Source organism: Chiloscyllium punctatum, chromosome 5 (genome assembly GCF_047496795.1).
Source record: "Chiloscyllium punctatum isolate Juve2018m chromosome 5, sChiPun1.3, whole genome shotgun sequence".
Classification (NCBI taxonomy): Eukaryota; Metazoa; Chordata; class Chondrichthyes; order Orectolobiformes; family Hemiscylliidae; genus Chiloscyllium; species Chiloscyllium punctatum.
In genome coordinates, this window is record NC_092743.1 from 43,347,587 (window position 1) to 43,372,176 (window position 24,590).

Consider the following 24,590-nt stretch of genomic DNA (forward strand, 5'->3'; position numbering starts at 1 on the left):
GTCTTCCAGAACAAGGAGTTGACGCCGACTGAGTGTTTCAGACTGGCACATTTCAAGGTCCAGGACTACGTGCTGACACATGCAATAAAACCTGTGGCAGCTGCAGTTAAGATGGAGTGGAGAAAGACAACTGTCTGAGGGTAAATGGGCAACTGTTCAGTTATCAGACCCTCCTAGTGCCTCAAACACATGCAAATATTAGTATTGTATGTGCAAGAGAGGTCTTTGGTCTTTTAGATAGAGTCAAAGTACAATGCTTTGTTTATTTACTTGACATGTAACTGCACAAAACCGAACTGCTTTTGTGACAATGTGTATGCACAAAGAGAGTTTTTATGAACAAAGTATTTTTTGAAATAAAAAAATACAGACAGGTTAAGTGGGTGGGTACAACCCTTGGCAGATGAAATACATGCAGAAAACAGGAGGTCGTGCACTTTGGCAGCAAGAATAGAGGAGCTGGACTCTACCTAAACAGAAAAAGATAGCAGAAAGCTCCAGCACAGAAGGATTTGGGAGCCCTCGTCAATGAATCATAAAAAATGCTAGCACCCAAGGTCAGCAGGTAAGAGGAAAGACAAATAGAATTTCAAAGGGAATGGAGTTTAAAAATAGGGAAATCTCGCCAAAACAATCCAAGGCACTAGTCAAGTGACAGTTGGAAAACTGAACAGTTCTGGACCCTTATCTAAGGAAAAATATATTGGTATGGGAAGCAGACCGGAGAGAGCTCACTAGGTTGCCCAAGGAATGGAGACTCATTTTTAAAATGAGAAGTTGACTAAGTTAGAGCTGTACTCATTGGAATTTGGAAGAATGAGGAGGTGATTTTATTAAAACATACAACCTATTTAGGAGATTTGACAGAGTCAGTGTGTAAAAGGCCGTTTCCCCTTGTGGGAAAGTCTAGGACCACAGGAGAAAACCTCAGAAGACAGGGTACTCATTTAAGAAAGAGTTAAAGAGGAATTTCTTCTCTTAGTAGGTAATGAATCTGTAGAATTCTTTACTGCAGTGTGCAGTCAAGGTTGGATCGTAAAGTATAATCAAGGCTGAGATAGACAGATTTTTACTTAGCAAGGGAATCAAGGATTATGGGAAAAGGCAGGAAGTGAAGTTGGGGATTACCAGATCAACCATCATCTCACTGAGACAGGATGGGCTGAATGGCCTCATTCTGTTCCTACTTCTTATGGACACCAGAATTAATCTTTACTGAAGTGTGTATATATGGGGAGATAACTAAGCAAATTGTCTCCCTCTAACATTTCCACATTCAGGAGGGATATCCCGTGTACAACACACTCGCTTAATCTTCCATTATCCCAGTTTGCTAACTGCTCTTGCTCATCAATGCTCCAACTGTACCAGATATACACGACTTACACACTCAGTTTTATCTTTACTATAATTCAGGGACCTCAAACTGTTCTTGTGTAAGACATCAAATTGCTTCCAATTCCTCCAAACCAATGCAGTTTATTCGATAATCATGGTGATCTTCTTTAGCCTTGTGAGGCCAAGTGCAGGTCCATTTTTTACTCATTTCTTTTCTGTGCACAATCTTTAAACTGAGCTACTTTCATGCCTTTCCTAAAAATCTTTCAGTGGTTAGCACTGCTGCCTCACAGCACTAGGGTCCCAGGTTCGATCCCAGTCTCGGGCGACTGGCTGTGTGAAGTTTGCACATTCGCCCTGTGTCTGCGTGTGTTAGCTTCGGCTTCCTCTCACAGTCCAAAGATGTGCAGGCCACATGAATTGGCCATGCTAAGTTGCCCAAAGTGTTAGGTGCATTAGTCAGAGGGAAACGGGTCTGGGTGGGTTGTCCTTCAGAGGGTTGGTGTGGACTGGTTGGCCCAAAGGACTTGTTTCTACACTGTAGGGAATCTAACCTAAATAACCTTTCCACTGTGTCACAGATGTCTTGTATAGAACCAGGTTACACATGAGAGAATCTGCTGACCGTTCAAACTAATTGACTTCTTGCTGCGACAGGGTCACAGGTTCTTAATTTCTATCTCATTCTCTCTCCCTCCCCATTCCTTTTTGCTCAGCCTTTTTGGGGGTCACCATGATTTCCTGGTTCAAGATTTGATAAAACTTGATGGACAAATCTATATTTTCTGTGTACAGTCAAACTTGGTTTTTTTTGCATTTGCAGTAATTTTACTTTCTTATTTTTTGTTCCTTTTGCTTACAGTCAAAAAATTTTCTTTTGAGTGTTGGTTCAGAGAACACAAAACGGCATTTTAGATATCACAGGTTTAACCAATAGCTGACAAATTAGACTGACCTACTTTGAAGATTGGATCACACTAAAAACCTTGTAAATGGGCTGGCCTTCCCTTTTCTAGCACACACTGATCAATCTCATTACCAGCATCAGTCCAACAACCAAATGTGGCCGATTACTCTTGTATTTTTAATGAGGTTTATGAGACTCTATTCAGGTGTCAGCAACAGCTGTTACAGTGGAGTTGGCATTATATGAAAGGATATCAATATATTACTTGGGTGTGAGAGAAAGTTAAACAGGGACAGAAATTCTAGAGAACAGTGACACTCAGTTATACCAAGTTAGATGTACAATCAGTGTTGAACTAGGGCTGTCTGTTGGTAATAAATTTGATAGCATGTCAACATTTGGACATTTAGACCATCAAAACGGCATTGTCTTGAAATGCAGGAGCACTGATCAAAGCACGCAGCAAATTAAATCTGATCAGTAAAAAGTAGCCCTACAAATGATAGGGGAGCCAGGAAGTATTTAGCTTTGATGCCCTAGCTACCAGGGGCAAGCTGAACAGACTAAGCTCAAAGCTCATGGTTCGGGCCCAGCTGTAATTTTCAGTCACGAATTCCAAACTACCAATGGCAGGCACAAAGCACTGACTTGAGTGAGTCACGGGCCCTTTAGATTCTTGGATTCTTTTGAACGTCGTGGGCATGATCCGACTGGACAATCTTTTGAGACCCAATTCCTGTTCTGAAAAACTCTGGAGAGCTAGCTTTACTTCTTTTTCAAATCTGCAGCTTTTAAAGCTTTCTACGTTATACCAACTCTCAAAGCTTACCAACTACACCACCCAACTCACTACCCTCCCAAACCACCCCCTCCCAGCTCTCCAACCCTCTTCCCCATCCAACCACCTCCCCCACTTGCATCTTCCCATCCCATCACCCCCCAACCCACAATCAACCATCCCCCCTACACCCAGGGCTCTGCATCCCCCCGGCCCATCCCCAGAAACCTCTCCACCCCCCTTCCCCATAGCCTTCCACTCTCTCCCCCATAGCTTTGCATTCCCCTCCCACAACCCCAAAACCACCCCCCCCCCCATTCCCCCATCTCTCCAACAACTCTTCCAACCCCCACAGCTGTATTCTTCCTCCAATCCCAAAGGCTTCCCAATCTGCACAGCCCTCCATTCCCCCCCCCCCCAACCCAACAGCTATCCATTCCCACAACTGTCCACCCCCAACTGACCATCCACCACAGCCCAACAGCTATCCACTCACTCTTCCCCACATCTCCACACCCCCTTCCCCACCCTCCATGCCCTTCACCTCCCACCTCACTCACCACACCGAGGGTCACAGCAATACTCAATTCTTTTAAAATGGGACCACAATGGTAAGAGTTAGACTGACACCTAATTTTTCATGTTTATTAATCTGATACTGTTTAAAACAGACACCATGCAAAACCTGCCTCAGTCTAGCTTCAAACATCAAAAGGAAAACAATGCACTGTTAGACTGTACCTCTTTTCTGGCAATTTTCAGACATGTGGTGACAATAACCTCAGATGTATTCTGAAGCAGCAAGAAGAATGGAATAGGCTGTAAGAAATAAATAATAAAAGTTAATAAGGAGATCAAGGTCACTTTTCAAACTAATGCTGGAATTCTGCTGTAAGGCTCATCTCCAAAAGGCAGCTGAATGATTTACATTTATTTATTTATGAAGAAAGGGATTTAAGAAGGATTCATCACCCACTAGAAAGTAAGTGTCTTTTGTAGACATATTACACTGTAGCTTTAACAGTGCAAATGGCATGTGGAAGAAAAGAGCTTTAAACATATCTGAATATGTATACACACAATTAAACCACCTTAAATAATCCCAGGCTGTTTTCATTTTTAGTAACAGCATGAAGCAGGCCTCTTGAATGGAGAGGAAGTTGAATAGTCAGAAATAGTTGGCACTCCACCTAATGGCAATGTTAAGAACTGAAAGATCAAAATGCTTCTTTTTTAAAAAAAAATGGGAAGGGAGATTGGAATTGGTGCTCACAGGTCTGAATGGCTTCTGCATTTTTACTACGTATCCTGCTAAATTCCCTCACTTTTTAAGATACAAGAGTCAACTGACAGACACTCGGCACGGGTCCTGTCTGTAACGCAGGCAACTAACAAAAAAGGGCAGCCGATCTAGCCACAGAGCACCTGCAGATGCCACAGTGAAACAGGCTATAATCGACAATAACAGAAACATTTATATCCAGTGGCAAATATTTATATCCAGTGGCTTCTTAAATACCAGTACAACACAGCGATAATAATAGGGGAATTAAATGGGATGTAAAAGGTAAAACTGGAAAGTATAAATCACACCATTCATGGAGTATTTGGTTTAAGTGAAAGAGGTTTAGAAATTTCAGATGAAGCAATACATGGGAGGATTCTTCTGGCACAGGGGTAGTGTCTCTACCTTTGGACCAGGAAACCAGAGTTGAAAAATGTGTTGCTGGAAAAGCGCAGGTCAGGCAGCCTCCAAGGAGCAGGAGAATCGATGTTTCGGGCATAAGCCCTTCAGGAATGAGGAAGGTGCGCCAAGCAGGCTAAGATAAAAGGTAGGGAGGAGGGACTTGGGGGAGGGGCGTCGAGAATGCGATATCTTAGCCAGCTTGGCACATCTTCCTCATTTCTGAAGCAGGGCTTATGCCTGAAACTTTGATTCTCCTGCTCCTTGGATGCTGCCTGACCTGCTGCGCTTTTCCAGCAACACATTTTTCAGCTCTGATCTCCAGCATCTGCAGTCCTCACTTTCTCAGAGGAAACCAGAGTTCAAGTCCCACCTGTTTCAGAGGTGTACAGTAACAGCCCTGGGCAGGTTGATTAGAAGAAAAAAAAAATTACAAAGACAATACATTCAGCCTGACAGGAGCAACACTGAACAAAGCAGGTGGGATTTCAAACTACTGAACTAGACAGGCTAAATACTAGTCAAACGAGATCTTCACAGAAGTCCCTGCAAACCGCACTTCGAATATTGTAACCAGCTCGGATCACAGACTTCCAAGTAAGGTCAGTGTTGGAAGCAGTGCAGTGCAGAGCTCAGAAGTGGGCAGGAATATCAAAACAACTGAGAGATGTGGAATTTTAGGCTTTTCTGTCTGCAAAGGAGACATCCAAGATATAGCTTTATCAGCACATATAGGGAGATAGTTAAAGAATAATAACTCTAGTTTATTACTTTAATACAAAATAAATTGGGATAATGTGTGGAGGAACAAGGATTCAGACAAATGTAAAATAAATTCAGGATTGAGGATATTCTCCTGCACACATAAATCAATCTATGGAATAGTTGTGAATCACTGTAATCATTGAAGAAAAAAATTGGCTGCATTGGAGAGATCTTAGAGACTTCAAGGTTGGGTGAATTGTGATGGGATGCTCATCCTTATTAATTTTGCAATCAATTTTGGAAACGAGTAGCTACCTTTACATTTGCACATAAATGAGTTTGCTGGGCTCTCTAGGTTTTGGCTTATGGGTATCTTCAATTATGTCTTGAGTGTGGTACTGTATGTAACAAACAAAGTGTAATTTCCTAATTTTTATAAACAGACTGTTAAGTTGTCAAGCAATTCCATTGTAGCTGCAATGTGAGCAACTGTCCTGTCAGTTAATCTAAAGCATGGATTTATTAAGGAGAAATATGGTTTGACTGGAGTATGGTTCATTGGATGAAGCAACACAGTAGTTAGGATTTCACAGATTTCCTGAAGACAACTGATAAAAATATCCTACAGGAAACCTTTCGTTACAAAAACTTGGCACACATTCAAATGCTGTCAGTGTTTTAATCATTGCTTGAAGCAATGTGTCAAAGTTAGTCACTACTTCACAAGAGCAATCATTTCACACCACTGTCAACCAACCAACCCCACATACATTCGAGACACCACCCATGCCCTCCACCTCCTCCGATTCTTCCATTTCCCCGGCCCCAACGCCTCATCTTCACCATGGATATCCAATCCCTCTACACCTCCATCCAACATGACCAGGGCCTCCAAGCCCTCCGTTTTCTCATCTCCAGACGTCCCCAACAGTACCCTTCCACCGACACTCTCATTCATTTGGCCGAACTGGTCCTCACCCTTAACGATTTCTCCTTCGAATCCTCCCACTTCCTTTGTTGGCTACGTAGAACAGTCGATCTTCCGTAATCACACCAGCACCACTCCCCACCTCTTCCTCCGCTACATTGATGACTGCATTGGCACCACCTCATGCTCCCGCGAGGAGGTTGAGCAATTCATCAACTTCACCAACACATTCCATCCTGACCTTAAATTTACCTGGACCATCTCTGACACCTCCCTCCCCTTCCTGGACCTCTCCGTCTCCATTAATGACGACCGACTTGACACTGACATTTTTTACAAACCCGCCGACTCCCACAGCTACCTGGATTACATCTCTTCCCACCTTATCTCTTGCAAAAACGCCATCCCATATTCCCAATTCCTCAGCCGTATCTGCTCCCAGGAGGACCAGTTCCACCACAGAACACACCAGATGGCCTCCTTCTTTAGAGACCGCAATTTCCCTTCCCACGTGGTTAAAGATGCCCTCCAACGCATCTCATCCACATCCTGCACCTCTGCCCTCAGACCCCACTCCTCCATCTGTAACAAGGACAGAACGCCCCTGGTGCTCACCTTCCACCCTTCGCATACACCAAATCATCCGCCGACATTTCCGCCACCTCCAAAAAGACCCCACCACCAGGGATATATTTCCCTCCCCACCCCTTTCTGCCTTCCACAAAGACCGTTCCCTCCGTGACTACCTGGTCAGGTCCATGCGCCCCCTACAACCCACCCTCCCATCCTGGCACCTTCCCCTGCCACCGCATGAACTGCAAATCCTGCACCCACACCTCCTCCCTCACCTCCATCCAAGGCCCTAAAGGAGCCTTCCACCTCCAAAGTTTTACCTGCACATCCACTAATATCATTTATTGCGTCCGTTGCTACCGATGTGGTCGCCTCTACATTGGGAAGACTGGACGCCTCCTAGCAGAGCGCTTTAGGGAACATCTCCGGGACACCTGCACCAATCAACCACACCGCCCTGTGGCCCAACATTTCAACTCCCCCTCCCACTCTGCCAAGGACATGGAGGTCCTGGGCCTCCTTCACCGCTGCTCCCTCACCACCAGACGCCTGGAGGAAGAACGCCTCATCTTCCGCCTCGGAACACTTCAACCCCAGGGCATCAATGTGGACTTCAACAGTTTCCACATTTCCCCTTTCCCCACCTCACCCTAGTTCCAAACTTCCAGCTCAGCACTGTCCCCATGACTTGTCCTACTTGCCTATCTCCTTTTCCACCTATCCACTCCACCCTCTCCTCCCTGACCTATCACCTTCATCCCCTCCCCCACTCACCCATTGTACTCTATGCTACTCTCTCCCCACCCCCACCCTCCTCTAGCTTATCTCTCCATGCTTCAGGCTCACTCTTTATTCCTGATGAAGGGCTTTTGCCCGAAACGTCGATTTTGCTGCTCCTCGGATGCTGCCTGAACTGCTGTGCTCTTCCAGCACCACGAGTCCAAAATCTGCTTTCCAGCATCTGCAGGCATTGTTTTTACCCTGCAGGACAGGAGTCCATTAAGAAGTAACAGAGGGTGGGGCTGAAAGCAGCAGAACCAGATCCACAGGACTGACAACTCTGCAGTCAGCCAACCAAAACTGAATGGATGGCAGATCTGAAACTAATCAAAAACTTGAGATCGGAAAAAATATTAAGCTGTTTCCAAGATACTTATAGAGTAAGAATGCCATTTGCTTTATCTTAATAAATGCATCAAACTTATTTCCTCACCACAACTGTAACTAATTGTTACTTAAAATAATTTAGTGATTCTGCTCAAAATCCAGTTGACATGGTTGATCTCACTCTACAAAAAGATAAGGCTGTAAGAGATCCTTCTTTAACAAATGTTGGTTGTATTGCTTCGATTAAATCTCATAACTGAATTTTGAGTAGGACCTCAAATCAAGCTTTTACTAAGCATTTATGAGGTTGTATATCTCTGTGAGGTCACCTCTCAAATGCCTCCCACCCATAAACATGCCAAGTTTCTGCAGCCTTTCCACGCAATTCAAGTTTGTTAGTAGTAGGGATCATCACACACACTTCTCTACATTGACTCCACTTAATTTTTTTCCCATATTTCCTGAAACAAAGTCTGAGATGAGCAGTACAGCTAATTCGTATTTCCTGGTGCATTTTGCCTCCCCAATTATGCTTCCCCCCCCCACATATCTTAGCTCCTCTGATTAATTCCAATTTGAGTGTCATTAATATTCAATCCTTTATGTGTTTTCTCCCTGCAGGAACAGGTAATTCTTGTTTCGCTCTGGTGTGCAAACTTACAAAATATGTTGTTCAACTCTTCAAGCCAGTTCCGCCAATCAACAAGATCATGTTGCTCTGTATGTGTTCTGAATTCCACATTTTAATTTACCCTTGGTAGCCATCCATTTTTTTTACTTTGCAAGAATCTACTTCACCTTAAAACGATTCAATGATCGTACCTCCACTGTCTTACAAGGCACAAGAGTTTCAAAATTGCACAACACACTGAAGGGGAAAAAAAAAATTCCATCTCTGTCCAGAAAGGGAGACCCCACATTTTAATTGTTCCCTATTTCTGGACTCACCCACAACAGTAATCATCCTTTCCATGTCCACCTTGTCAAGGTTAATCAAGATCTAATGAACTTCAAACAATTAAGTCCTTATTCTTCTAAATGCCAGCGTAAACAAGCCCAATGCCATTCAACATTTCCTCATAAGATAACCTGCCCACGCTAGGTATCAAACTAGTAAATTGCCTCTGATCTGCCACCAATGCATTCACATTGTTCCGTAAATAAGGAGACCAAAACTGCAGAGAGAGAGATGTGGTCTCATCAATACCTTGTATAACTGCAGCAAAGCATTCTCTCTTTAGTGTTGAATTCCTCTTATAAAAAGAATAGCATCCCATAAGTTTTCTTGATTCTATGCTTTTACCTGCATTTTAACTTTGTGGCTCATTCACCTGGACACCTCGATAACCTACTTTTCTGTTCTTCCTGCCAAAAGTGAAGAACTTCACATTTTCCCATGTTAGACTCCTGCTGGCCTGTATTCTTGTTCTGTCATCTTCCCAACACACTGTCCTAACTATTTTTCTGTCATCAACAAATTTAGTCACCATAATTTCGATCCCCTCATCCAAGTTATTGATACAAATTGTAAAATGTTGACAGCCCAGCATAGAACCTTTTAGGATTCAGCTCATCACATGTTACCAATCTGAAAAAAAGATTCATTTATATACACTATTTCAGCCAGCCAATCTTTCATGTTCTGTTACCATGTTACCCCATAGATCATGAGCTCTTTCTTTGAGCAATAACTTTTTATGCTGAACCTAGTCAAATGAGTTCTGGAAATCCAAGACAATGGGCTTCCCATTATCCACAATGCATGTTACTCCTTCAAAAGAATTCCATTGAATTGGTTAAACACAATTTAGCAAGCAGAAAACCATCTAATCCTTTTCAATTATGTTGCATTTCTGCCGTGCCTAGTTGAAATGATTGATTTATGTCACAACAGATTCTGCAATAAATGACAAACAATTTTTTAAAATCTTCATTTTTTTTTTCCTCAAAAGGAATTTTCAATGGTGGGCCATCTCTTCTATTACAAGGTGATTCATTTCTGTCAAAATTGACTGTGGGTGCCTTTTCTGAAATAAAAATGTAATATCTGTCTTTGTTAGACTATTCTTGTCACTTATGAGAGAGAGTTCAGATTTCGAAATTTAGGAACTGGAATGGGGTTCAGACATTAAGCAAGACCAGAAGAGATAGATAAACAGCCCTAAAGTGAAACCTTGAGGACACACTTCACATGAAAAGCATCAGAACTACATAGAGGAATGAGAGGTTCCTGCTGCTGAAAGCTTTGCTGCAATCAATTGGTAGCACTCAACTGGATCAGGGTCTGGGTTCAAATCCCACTCTAGGACTTCAGTACAAAATTCAAAGCAGATATTGAGGGAGCACTGCATTGTCCGAGGTGCTGTCTTTCTGAGGAGTTTTTAAATTGAGCTCCCATCGACCCACATGGGAGATAAGGCCACAAAATATAGGAGTAGAATTGAGCAATGCTGTACATTTGGATTATCACTGATGTGTTAGCCAACCCCATTCTCCTGCCTTCTCCCCATAACCTTTCATCCCCGACTAATCAAGAACCTCGCTCTGTCTTAAATACACTCAGCACTTTAATAGCCTCTACAGCTTTCTATAGCAATGAGTTCCACAGATGAACCATCCTCTGGCCAAAATAAAATTCATCCTCATCTCACTTCTAAAGAGTTATCCCTTCATTCTGAGGTTGTGCTTTCAGGTCTCATACATCTCCATGTCAAAGCTATCCAGGTCTCTCGTATTTTGCAGGTTTCAATGAGATCCTCCCTCATCCTTCTAAATTCTGTGTATAGACACACAGTGCCCGATCACTCTTCACACGATAAGCTGTTTACCCCAAAGATCATTCTTGCACTTTGCCTGGCTGTCGCCAAGGGCAGCACATCCATCCTTAGATATGGTGCCCAGAACTGCTCACTATATTCTAAATGCAGTCTGGCCAGAACCTTATACAGCCCCAGTAGTACTTCTCTGCTCTTGTATTCTAGTCCTCTTGGAATGAATGCTAACATTGCCTTTGCATTCCTAACTGTCACTGAACCTGCACGTTAACCTTAAGAGAATCCTAAACTAGGACTCCCAAGTCCCTTTGTGTTACAGATTTCTGAAGTCATTCCCACATTGGAAAATATTCTAGGCCTCCATTCTTCCTGCCAAAGTGCATAACCTCACACTTTCTCATTGTATTCCATTTGCCACTTCATTGCCCACTCTCCTAACTTGTCCAAATCCCTTCTTCACGCCTCCCTACTTCCTGATCCTCCATCTATCTTTACGTCATCTGTAAACGTAGCAACCATGCCCTCAGTTCCTTTGTCTGGATCACGAATGTATAATGTGAATAGGAGAAAGTGAGGACTGGAGATCAGAGTCGAAAAGTGTGGCACTAGAAAAGCACAGCAGATCTGGCAGCATCTGAAGAGCAGGGAAAATCGATGTTTCGGGCATGAGGAATGTGGAGGGAGAAGGGGGCTGAGAGATAAATAGGAGGGTGGGGGTGAGGGTGAGGGTGAGGTAGCTGGGAAGGCGATAGGTATGTGGAAGTGGGGGGGGGGTGATGGTGATACATAAGAGGGGAAGGTAGAGCGGATAGCTGGAAAGGAAGATGTTCAAGTAGAACAGTTCAAGAAGGTAGTGTCAAGTTGGAGAGCTGGATCTGGATTATGTGGGGGAGTGGAGAGGAGGAAACTGGCGAAGTCAATGTTGATTCTGTGTGGTTGGACGGTCCTAAGGTAGAAGATAAGGCTTTCTTCCTCCAAGCATTGGGTGGCTAGACTTTGGTGGTCGAGGAGGCCCTGGACTTGCATGCCCTAGGCGGAGTGGGAGGGGGAGTTGAAGTGTTCAGCCACAGGACTGTGGGGTTGTTTGGTGTATATGTCCCAGAGATGTTCTCTGAAACATTCCGCAGGTTGGTGTCCTGCCTCCCCAATGTAGAGGTGACCACATTGACAGCAACAGATACAGTGTGGATATGCAGGAAAATCTCTGCTGGATGTGGAAGGAATCTTTGGGACCTTGGACAGAGGTTAGGGGTGTGGGACGCAGGTTTTGAATGTCTTGTGGCGGCAAGGTGCCTGGAGTGGAGCGATCTCTGCCGATAGGGGTAGGGAGGGAAATATCTCTCTGGTTATGGGGTTTAATTGTAGGTGGTGGAAATGGCGGAGGATGATGCGTTGTATCTGGAGATTAGTGGGATGGAGGGCCTCCTCCACTGCCAAATCCAAGGCACCCAACAACTGGAAGAAGAATGCCTCATCTTTCACCTTGAGACCCTCCAACCACACGGCATCAACGTCAACTTCATCAGTTTCCTTATCTCCCCTCTCCCCCCCCACCTCTTCCTAGATCCAACCCTCCAACTTGGTACCGACTTCTTGACCTGTCCATCTTCATTCCCACCTATCCACTCCCCCCTCCCCGATCATCATCACACTCCCGCATCTACCTATCGCCTTCCCAGCTACACCTCCCATCTTCCAATTTATCTCTCAGCTCCCCCGCGCCACTTCCTGATGAAGGGCTTATGCCCGTAACATCAATTCTTCTGCTCCTCGGATCCTGCCTGACTTGCTGTTCTTTTCCAGCGCCACACTTTTCGACTATAATGTGAATAGTTTGGTCCCAACAGAGACCCCTATGGAACTCCACTAGTCACCAGCTGCCATCCTTAAAAAGACCCCATTATCTCCATTCTCGGCCTACTATCAGTCAGCCAATGCTCTGCTCATATCTGCTAATCCCAAGAAAACCAATGGAGCTTTCACCCACCTCCTGACCAATATTCATTCCTCAATTAGTAATGCCAAAAGGAGAATACCTGATCAATGTTAGACTACTGTTTGAGAGAATTTGCTGAGTACACATTGATTCTCTCTTATTCTCATACTTACGATGACTACACATCAAACACAGTAAAGCACTTGGGGACCTCTGGTGGTCATGAAAATGGCAATCATTGTAAGCCTTTCTTTTCTTTCAAAAGATGAAGCAGAGAGTGGCTGCACTAAACACGAGACAAGGAATAGAACAATCTGGGAGCTGAGACTAAAGAAGGTGCAGGAATGGAAGGGAACAGAGTGTCAGGGGTTTGTAAACAGGGATGAATATTTTCAAACTGAAAGATGGTTGGAGTCAGCAGTGATAGGGGGAAGTGGTAAGCAAAAGGCATCCCTGATCACCAATGAACTGAGAGAACATGCCAAAGCACAGTTAAGAGTCAAATAGGTTTCTGTGGTTCTGAAGACACACGTACAGCAACCTATTATGGGAGGGCTGAGTCTTTTCCCTACAGGACATTAATCAGCCAGATGGACTTTTATGACAAGTTGATGATAGTCCCATAGTCACCATGACTGGGTGCATTTTCAATTCCAGACTTTACAAATCTAAATTCCTGCTGCCGTGATGGGATTTGAACTTATGACCCTGAAGCATTAGCTCAGCCCGCTGAATTACTACCAGCCCGGTGATATTGTCACTACATCACCATCTCTTAGGGGGCGAAGGTGCAGGTAAACTGGAGTTTGTGTGGGTCGTACCTGATTGGTGATTGTTGAGAAAAATGAAACCTGTACGTAACGGAACGTGAACAAGGGTTTCAGTGACGATGCAGCTTGAGTCGTTGTTCCTTTGGGAAGCTCTACAGAGCTGGAAAATAAGCAGCTGGGAGGACACAGAAATCAGGTCAGGAGAGATACCTAAAATGGTGCCAGTGCAAGGACAAGGTCAGGTTTATTATTGGGATGCGTTGTCATTTTGCAACATGGTTCCTGCCTGAAGCTGGTGGGAGCGGTGAAAATTACAGATGGCTACTGCCACTGGCAGGAATCAAAGGAATAAGGTCTGACACCAAAATAAGCCAACAGTTTATAGAGTCATACAGCATGAAAGAAGACTCTTTGGTCCAACTAGTCCAGAGACATGTTGAGCACTTGTTACAAAGCTGTGTTGAATAATAATGAGTCGAAAAGAATGCATGGCCCCTTTCAGAGAGGAACAGCAAATGCTGCCAGTGTACAGAGCAGCTACAAGATGGGGTTGGAGAAGCTAGGAATTCTGATAAAGATGTAGATTATGATTGTTTAAATAAGGTAGACAAAGAAATGCTGTCCCCATTAGCTAATACTACAAAGAAAGGTGAGCAGAAATGGGAATAGAAGGCTTTGGGCAAAAGATACAGTGGGAATGTGAAGGTGGAACTCCCTACAAGAGTGAGGGATGCAAAGACAATCAATTATTTCAAAATGAAATTGGATGGACACTTGATAGAAATAAATCTGCAGGGCTCCAGTGACAGTAGGAATGAGACTAATTGGATTGTTCTACAAGGGTTGGCACAAAAACAATGGGCCTAATGGTCTACTTCTGGATCATAATGCCTCTATATCTCTAACACTTAAATGATGAAATTTACATATAATTCTGGTCTGTAAGATTGAAGTGGTATGTCAGTATATAACAAAATTAATATCAAGTTGAAGTGAACAAAAATAGAAATTGCTAGAAAAGCTCAGCAGGTCCAACAGCATCTTTGGAGAGAAATCAGTGCTAACGTTTCAGGTCAAAACTTGCAGAGCCTGAGGGTCACTCAACCCAAAACATTAACTCTGATTTCTCTTCACAGATGCTGTTTGACCCGCTGACCTTTTCCAGCAATTTCTATTTTTGATTCTGATTTACAGCATCTGTAGTTCTTTCAGTTTTTATTTAATTTTCGTTTAAAATCCACTACTTTCCTATACCTGCTGAATCTATTTTTGTCACTTCTGATGCATGATTTTAACCTGATTACTTCACATGGATACGAATGTTTTAATGCAAGTTACAATGCAACTCAATCTTGAGACTGTGAATGTGCTTTTTGGATAAAGTCCCACCATTATAATTGGATTGGTTCCACCAGGATGGTTTGGTGCACAGAGCTTTGGGACCTTGTTTTGTCATCAAACTGTTTAGGGATGTTATGACATAGCTCTGTGGCCGTCAATCCCAAAGTGGGATTGAACTCGGAAATTCTGGGCCAGAGGTAGAGATGTTACCCATGCACCATAAAACACTCAGCTTTGGGCAATAACTCTTCACATGAAATTTTTTTGCATCAACCTGCTTGGACACATTATGCCCCTCCAGGGCAGGTGGGACTTGAACCTGGACCTTTCGGATCAACGGGGGAGGGATATTACCTCTGCGCTACAAAACTCTTACAAACTAAATACTAAAATTGCAATCCCAAATTTGAGCTGACTGAATTTCCTCAATGTCCAACTTACCAAAGCTAGAATAAAAGACATACTGTAAAACGTGACATTTGTGCCAACTCACTGAGCAACATTTCCAAACCCACAGGAGAACCAGCAGTCAATATACTCTAGAACAAAAAAATCTTAATTTCTGACGTTCCAAGTTTACAGTGCCGGTGGGAAGCTTCATCCAGTAATGTGCATGTCGGAATCGCTGGTACAATGCTTACCACTTTGGTCAAGAGAAAACTATGGGCACTGCTCCCTTGATTTTCTGATACCAACATGTTGACGGGCAAACTATCTTACTGACAGCACCGATTGCAAGAAATCCCAAACCCAAGCCCATAAATACAAGCCACCAGCACCAGCACCCCTCCACCCTCGATGTGAACCTTGGTGAGGTCAGATGAAATCATCTGCTGCACGACTTTTCTCACAAACTACAATGGCTTGCGTTTATATAGTGCCTTTAAATCAGGAAAACGAGTGCCGATAATGTCTGCTGAAAGAACTGCGGATGCTGTAAATCAGAAGTGGAAACAGAAGTTGCTGGAAAAGCTCAGCAGGTCTGGCAGCACCAGTGGAGAGAAATCAGAGTTAACATTGTGGGTCCAGTGACCCTTTCTCAGAACCCATCCTCTGAGGAAGGGTCACCGGACCTGCAACGTTAACTTTGGTTTCTCTTCACAGATGCTGTCAGTGCCTGCTGAGCTTTTCCAGCAACTTCTGTTTTTGTACCTAGTCAGATGCAGTTCGCTCAATTTGCACAACATTGAAAATGCTGTGATTTAATAAAAGTACAGCATTTAAAATTTAATTTTCATTGCTGTGTGCAAAGTGCCCACCTCATTTGGAACAGTGACTACACTTCTCAAGTTCTTCAATAGCTAGAAAGCACTTTACAGGCTGTTCTGAGCCCTTGACAGACACCATTTAAATGCCAGTCTTAATACAGCATTTGCAAATGCAAATAGACTGCTTCAACATGGTTTGCAAATGTCCAACAAAACACTTCATCCAAGTCATCCTTCTCACCCCAAAGCTCCCCTTCCTAAACCAAAGAAAAATCCTTACCAGTTTAGATAATGCCCGGGAACCTGCATAAATATTACCCACAAACAGTAATGCACCAGGGATCCAGGAAACCTTGGCAGACCTATCAAAGTTTAAATCACATGGTTAGCTATAAGATCAAATCTTATTCCTTTAATACACCTAGATATGTCATTGCTTGGAGCTAATATCACTTGACTAACAATGCTTGTTTCATCACTTTACTAGGTAAAAACAATGACTGCAGATGCTGGAAACCAGAGTCTAGATTAGAGTGGTGCTGGAAAAGCACAGCAGTTCAGGCAGCATCCGAGCAGCAGGAAAATCGACGTATCGGGCAAAAGCCCTTCATCAGGAATACAGGCAGAGAGCCTGAAGGGTGTTTCAAAGTAATTTCCCAGCAATATTTTGCTCCTCAGATTAATAACCATTCAACTTCTAGATTCAGGAAGGTCAAAAAGAATTTCCAACCACCATCACTTCAGCAGGCTAATGGAAACTCCATTATGGAGTCAGTCTAGGGTTTCAAATTGGTTGGAGTAACTTCAGGATGCCATAAGTAAACTCCTATTGAAAACTGTATCTTTCTCTGATATCTTCTCTGGTTGTTCAAATGCGCACATGGAAAGCTATGACAGATTATTTTGAAATTAATTTGCAAGATGTGAGGCATCTGGAATCCACTATGATAAGTTGTCCAGACACAACTACACCATTGCAGCTGGTTTCACACAACCCAATGACTTACTTGGAATTGAGAGTCTGTCTTTCAATTGTGATTTATGTATTTAGCCTAAATCAGTCAGTCTAGGCATAAAAGCTGAAAGCTGTGTGATCACTGGATCTGAAGTCTGGAGATCAGCACATGCTTTTAGTTGGAGTAAATAATTTTACCGCAATTTCCTTACCATAGAGCATTTTTCCTGATTTCCACCCTTCCTAGTTTCCAGGCTGTCAGAAGAAGTAAACTTCCCACAAGTGTCTGCCAACTGCAAAAGGAGAAAAAGGGAATGGAGAGGTATTAAATTCACAACAAATTATGGGCCAGTTCAGCAGTTCTAAATGCTACAAAATTACTGGAGGTTGATACTCACCCTTGAAAAATTGTGGGATAAGTAAACTTCAGTTGTGAAAGGACATACTGGGGAAAAAAAGATCAATTAGATCCTTGCACTTTGCACTCAGACCAAAATTTCAAGCCAAAGTACTTAAAGTGATACAAACCTGGAAGTAAGGACTTTCAAACTCTGATATCCTTTGGGCAAGTTTTATCAATGGAGCAACACCCACGTACTACCCCAATTCACCACTAGCTTTACTCATTGCTACATATCTACCTTTAAGTTCATTATTCTATGAACCTTGCTGTTAAGGCTTACAGTAGATAATATCTGGATAAAGAACACAACAATACTGTAAACATTTTTGGCATTGAACAGACAAACAATTATCAATGACCAACCAACATTGATATAGTGCTTTTAAACACAGGAAAACATTGCAGGCAGTTCATAGGAAAATGGACTTCCTACAGAATTGCCTTGTGGGAAGAGGTTTGAGGTCAGGAGAGAGAATGTTCTGGATAGATTGAAACAGGAAAATGAGAAGTTTAAAGTTGAGGTATTGATGAATGAGGGTCTGATAGGAAATAGAAATTGATGAGTATTAGTGCATGGGGCACAGTATTGGATGAGTATAAGATAATAGAGGATGAAAGAAAGAGCTCGACCAAGAACATTTGGAAAGGTTAAACCGAGACGTAACAACAGCATGATTCAGTATCATAGGAGAGTGGTTATGTTACTGGACTAATAGCTCCACCTGTCTCCTCAACTCCAAAACAAAAAGTCATATTGGACTCAATATTAATTCTGGTTTTCTCTCTACATATGCTGTCAAACCTGCTTTGAATTATTGGCAAACTGGAGAATCTGAGGATTGTACTAATTACCTAACCAAATTCCAGCATGAAAAGTCAGGAATTTAAATTCAATGAATAAAATTGATCTAAAATACAATGTAAAGATAGGGAGACATTGCAAGAAATAGCAGTTGGATAGATCAAAATCATAATCAGATTCAATGGTAGCACAGAGTAGATGGGGTGAATGGTCTATTGCTGCTTTTATGTTCACATTAGAGACAATGAAATTATCATAAAAACTCATCTGTTTCAGTCAGGGAAGGATTTCTTCTGTTCCGGCCTGTACGTGAATTCAAAAACGTGGTTTGACTTTAACTATCCTCTATAATTACCCAGCAAGCCACTCAACCGCATTTACAAAGGCAGTTCACCATTAACTTCTCATGGGCAATAAGGGGCACCAATCGACACTGGGCTTGCCCAAGCACGTGTTTTCCTGTGAATTAATTAAAAAGAACAAACAATTCATCTAGAGACAGTGAGAGACACTGAATCAGTAATAAGGAGTTGTGAGTTTATTGAGGGGACTGAAGGAAATTTCCTAGGCCCCTTTTTGGCTGAAAGGCACATGGTTGATCCAGTAATAAATGCCAGACGAGCAGTCTAAATAACAAATACAGTGAGCATGCATGTATAAAGAGGTCATGACTGATTAAACCTGATTCCAAGTTTTGAAGGGGGTGAAAAAAGCAAACATTTGAAATTGTTCCCTTGGATTTTAGCAAGGTTTTTGATGAGGTATCATGGTAGATTGGTCAGAAAATTAAAGCCAGTGAGATCTAAAAAGTGGCAAGTTGGTTCCAAACTTGCCTCAGCAAAGGCTGAAGTGAATGGGCATTTGTGTGGCTGGATGGCTGTTTCCAGTGCTGCCTCACAGTGCTCACTCAATACTAGGGCCTTGCTATTCATGACATACATCAAAGAATTAGGTTCAATACAGGGGGATAATGAACAGGTTTACAGACGACATAAAAAGATTGCAGTGTGATTGATGAGGAGAAGACTGCAAAAAGATGATCAGGTGAATTTAAAAGCATCAAATTGAATTCAGGCTGCCGAAGTGAAAAATTGTGCATTTGGGTATGACAAACAAGGCAAAAGAATATACAGCAATTGGTAGGAAGTATAGAGGAACTAATGGACCTTCAAACATGGCTAACAATCTCCAAAGACAGCAGGAAAGGTTGAAAAGTTGATCAAAAAAAGACCTTTAGGATATGTTATTTTTCTGACCTAGAATATAACAGTAGGAAGGTGCAGTGCCACAGCCATGTGAAATAGTAATCAGACTGCAGCTTGAGCACTGCCTAAAGTGTGTAAACACAAGAGAAGGCACACAGGAGAGTTCAAATTGTACTGTCAGGAATGGAGGACATTAGCTGTGAGTAAAACATGATAGGCTGGGGTTGTTTTCTTTGGAGCAGAGGAACGTGAGTGGAGATTTAACTGAGGCGTATAAAGGCTTGCTGGGTTATATGCAACTGTTCGGAAAGAACAGTCCCTCCATAAAATGGGGGAACGGGGGTAGTCAATAAACAGGTGTCTAGAATTAAGTAATTGGTAGAAGAGTTAGCTCAGGGCTTGGGGAGCACTCTGGCTCTCACTGCCTAGAAGACTGGTACAGGTAGAAATCTTCATTGCATGAGAAAGAAAGTGCACCCAAATTGTCAAATCAGAGAAAGGATGGACCCAGAGCTGGATGGTTCTGTACTGATTGATGCAAACAGTGAGGGAATCCAAAACTGTTAAAACCAACTATAAAATAAAATGAACTGCTTTAGGCTACAAGTCCATGTAGGAAACTGATTTATTTCACAGAATTAATACATACAAGTTGAATTATTTACAGTTGATGACCTAACTGTAGCACAATTAGAGCCTTCCTTGGTGCTATTAACCCAGTTAAGAAGTCTCACTGTAACTTTGTAGTGAAATGTCCTAGAAAGAAACCACTGTACGCTCAAAGCCAAAACTCCTCTCTCTTAGAATACAAAAAAAAGCAATGTTGCTTTCAATTTCACCGCCAGTCCCCACCCACTTCAAATGATCCATTTGGAAGAATTTACGAACGTTCAAACAGTTACCACCAGAATCGAGATGTCCAAACCCCAACAGCATCCGCTCACCAGCAGGGAGACAGGGTCAACATTACCTCTCCAGCTGGACACGGGACTGGGGAAATGGAGCTGAGCTGGGCTAAAAGCCGAGTTGGAAAGAGCTGGTGAAAGTTCAGTGTGTGTTTCCTGCCCCTTTTCCAAACCAGCTCACCTTGTTGGTGAAACAAGAAGCGATGAACAGGAAGCAGAAACCAAGCTCAGGTCCCTTAAACCACATCGGTTTGTAGCAGCGGCCGGGAGAAACCCAGAGGGTCTATCACCCAGAGCTGCAGATCCTCCACATCATCACTCAGAGCAGGAACACTCTGAAGCCATCTTTACACAAACGTCGCTCTCTGATGAACCAATAAGCGGCACATCCTGCTCCGGGCCAAGCTCTTAAAGGGACAGCCCCACTGCATCTGACAGGCAAACCGTACCCTAAAACAGCACAGTCCTCTGCAATATCCCCTACACTGGAAACACCAGCACAACCCTCTGCAATATCCTCTACACTGGAAAATCTTGCACATCCCTTTGCAATATCCCCAAAACTGGAAACACCAGCAGAGCACTTTCCAATATCCACTACAACGGAAACACCAGAATAGCCCTCTGCAATATCCCCTACACTGGAAGAACTGGCACAGCCCTTTGCAATATCCCCTACACTGGAAACACCAGTAGAGCCCTCTGCAAAATCCCTGACACTGGAAATATCAGTAGAGCCCTATGCAATATCCCTGACACTAGAAATACCAGCACAACCCTCTGCAATATCCCCGACATTGGAAACACCAGCACAGCCCTCTGCGATATCCCTGACACTGGAAACACCAGCACAGCTCTCTGCAATATCCCCGACACTGGAAACACCAGCAGAGCCCCTGCAATATCCCCTACACTGGAAACACCAGCACAGTCCTCTGCCATATCCCTGACACTGGAAAATCTTGCACAGCCCTTTGCAATATCCCCAACACTGGAAATACCAGCAGGGCCCTCTGCAATATCCCCTACACTGGAAAAACTTGCACAGCCTTTTGCAATATCCCCAACACTGGAAGTACCAGCAGAGCCTTCTGCAATAACCCTGACACTGGAAACACCAGCAGAGCCTTCTGCAATATCACCGACACTGGAAACACCAGCAGAGCTCTCTGCACTATCCCCGACACTGGAAACACCAGCACAGTCCTCTGCAATATCCCCGACACTGGAAACTACAGCATAACCTTCTGCCATATCCCTGACACTGGAAAATCTTGAACAGCCCTTTGCAATATCCCCAACACTGGAAATACCAGCAGAGCACCCTGCAATATCCCCTACACTGGAAACACCAACAGAGCTCTCCGCAATATCCCAGACACTGGAAACAACAGCAGAACCCTCTGCAATATCCCCTACACTGGAAACACCTGCAATATCCCATACATTGGAAACACCAGCAGAGCCCTCTGCTATATCCCCGACACTGGAAATGCCAGCACAGCCCTTTGCAATATCCTCAACACTGGAAACAAAAGCAGACCCCTCTGCAATATCTTCTACACTGGAAACAACAGCATAACCCTTTGCAATATCCCCTACAATGGAAAAACCAGCACAACACTCTGCAATATCCCATACACTGGAAACACCAGCAGAGCCCTCTGCAATATCCCCTACACTGGAAGCACCAGCACAGTCCTCTGCAATATCCCCTACACTGGAAACACCAGCACAGCCCTCTGCAATATCCTCTACACTAGAAACACCAGCAGAGCCCACTGCAACGTCCCCAACACTAGAAACACCAGCAGATTCCTCTGCAATATCCCCGACAATGGAAACTACAGCATAACCTTCTGCCATATCCCCAACACTGGAAAATCTTGCACATCCCTTTGCATTATCCCCAACACTGGAAAATCTTGCACATCCCTTTGCATTATCCCCAACACTGGAAATACCAGCAGAGCCCTTTGCAATATCCGCTACACAGGAAACAACAGCAGAGCCATCTGCAAAATCCCAGAAACTGGAAACATCAGCAGAGCCCGATGCAATATCCCTGACACTGGAAATATCAGCAGAACCCTATGCAATATCCCTGACACTAGAAACACCAGCACAACCCTCTGCAATATGCCTGACACTGGAAACACCAGCAGAGCCATCTGCAAAATCCCTGACACTGCAAACATCAGCAGAGCCCTCTGCAATATCCTCTACACTGGAAACACCAGCATAGACCTCTGCAATATCCCCTACACTGGAAACTCCAGCAGAACCCTTTGCAATATCCCCTGCACTGGAAGAACTGGCACAGTCCTTTGCAATATCCCCAACACTGGAAACACCAGCAGAGCCATCCGCAAAATCCCTGACACTGGAAATATCAGCAGAGCCCTCTGCAATATCCCCGACACTGGAAACTCCAGCACAGCCCTTTGCGATATCCCCTACACTGGAAACACCAGCAGAGCCCTTTGCAATATCCCCTACACTGGACACACCTGCAATATCCCCGACACTGGAAACTCCAGCACAGCCCTTTGCGATATCCCCTACACTGGAAACATCAGCAGAGCCCTCTGCATTATCCCTGTCACTGGAAACAGCAGCACAGCCCTTTGCAATATCCCCTACGCTGGAAATACCAGCAGAGCCCCCTGCAATATCCCCTACACTGGAAAACACCAGCACAGCCCTCTACAATGTCCCCTACAGTGGAAACAGCAGCACAGCCCTGTGCAATATCCCCAAAACTGGATCACCAGAAAAGCCCTCCGCAATATTCCCGATACTGGAAACACGAGCAGAGCCCTTTGCAATATCCTCCACACTGGAAACTCGAGCAGAACCCTTTGCAATATCCCCTACACTGGAAACACCAGCAGAGCCATCTGCAAAATCCCTGACACTGGAAATATCGGCAGAACCCTATGTAATATCCCTGACACTGGAAACACCAGTAGAGCTCTCTGCAATATCCCCTACACTTGAAAAACTTGCACAGCCCTTTGTAATATCTCCAACATTGGAAACACCAGCACAACTCTTTGCAATATCGCTGACACTGGAAACACCAGTAGAGCCTTCTGCAATATCCCTGACACTGGAAACACCAGCAAAGCCCTCTTCAACATCCCCGACATTGGAAACATCAGCACAGCCCTCTGCAATATCCCCGACACTGGAAACACCAGCAGCACCCTCCGCAATATCTCTGACACTGGAAACACCAGCAGAGCCCCTGCAATATCCCCTACACTGAAAACACCAGCATAGCCCTCTGCACTATCCCCGACACTGGAAACACCAGCAGCGCCCTCCGCAATATCCCCGACACTGGAAACACCAGCACAGTTCTCTGCAATATCCCCGACACTGGAAACACCAGCAGAGGCCCTGCAATATCCTCTACACTGGAAACTCCAGCAGAACCCTTTGCAATATCCTCTACACTGGAAGAACTTGCACAGCCCTTTGCAATATCCCCAACACTGGAAACACCAGCTGAGCCATCCACAAAATCCCTGACACTGGAAACATCAGCAGAGCCCTCTGCATTATTCCCGACACTGGAAACACCAGCACAGCCCTTTGCAATATCCCCTACACTGGAAACACCAGCACAGCCCTCTGCACTATCCCCGACACTGGAAACACCAGCAGCACCCTCCGCAATATCTCTGACACTGGAAACACCAGCAGAGCCCCTGCAATATCCCCTACACTGAAAACACCAGCATAGCCCTCTGCACTATCCCCGACACTGGAAACACCAGCAGCGCCCTCCGCAATATCCCCGACACTGGAAACACCAGCACAGTTCTCTGCAATATCCCCGACACTGGAAACACCAGCAGAGGCCCTGCAATATCCCCGACACTGGAAACTCCAGCAGAACCCTTTGCAATATCCTCTACACTGGAAGAACTTGCACAGCCCTTTGCAATATCCCCAACACTGGAAACACCAGCTGAGCTATCCGCAAAATCCCTGACACTGGAAACATCAGCAGAGCCCTCTGCATTATTTCCGACACTGGAAACACCAGCACAGCCCTTTGCAATATCCCCAACACTGGAAACACCAGCAGAGCCCTCTGCAATATCCTCTACACTGGAAACAACAGCATAACCCTTTGCAATATCCCCTACAATGGAAACACCAGCAGAGCCCTCTGCAATATCCCATACAATGGAAACACCAGCACAGCACTCTGCAATATCCCCTACACTGCAAACTCCAGCAGAACCCTTTGCAATATC

General features: G+C 44.1%; 1 protein-coding gene across 12 annotated transcripts in view; it reads right to left on the reverse strand.

The window, feature by feature from the left end:
- The window catches only part of LOC140477023 (UDP-N-acetylglucosamine transporter TMEM241 homolog), a 225,545-nt gene extending 204,871 nt beyond the window's left edge, over positions 1-20,674 (reverse strand). For all 12 annotated transcript variants that reach the window (XR_011960639.1, XM_072570135.1, XM_072570133.1 and 9 more), the window contains exons 1-5: positions 20,501-20,674; positions 17,403-17,449; positions 17,217-17,297; positions 16,330-16,411; positions 3,765-3,842 (exon numbers count right to left, since the gene is read on the reverse strand). Coding sequence is in view for 11 of the 12 variants with exons in the window: in XM_072570135.1 (XP_072426236.1) it covers positions 3,765-3,842; positions 16,330-16,411; positions 17,217-17,297; positions 17,403-17,449; positions 20,501-20,566 (354 nt within the window). In the remaining variant the exon portion in view is untranslated. The remainder of the gene's footprint in view (positions 1-3,764; positions 3,843-16,329; positions 16,412-17,216; positions 17,298-17,402; positions 17,450-20,500) is intronic.
- Between the last annotated feature and the right edge of the window lie 3,916 nt (positions 20,675-24,590).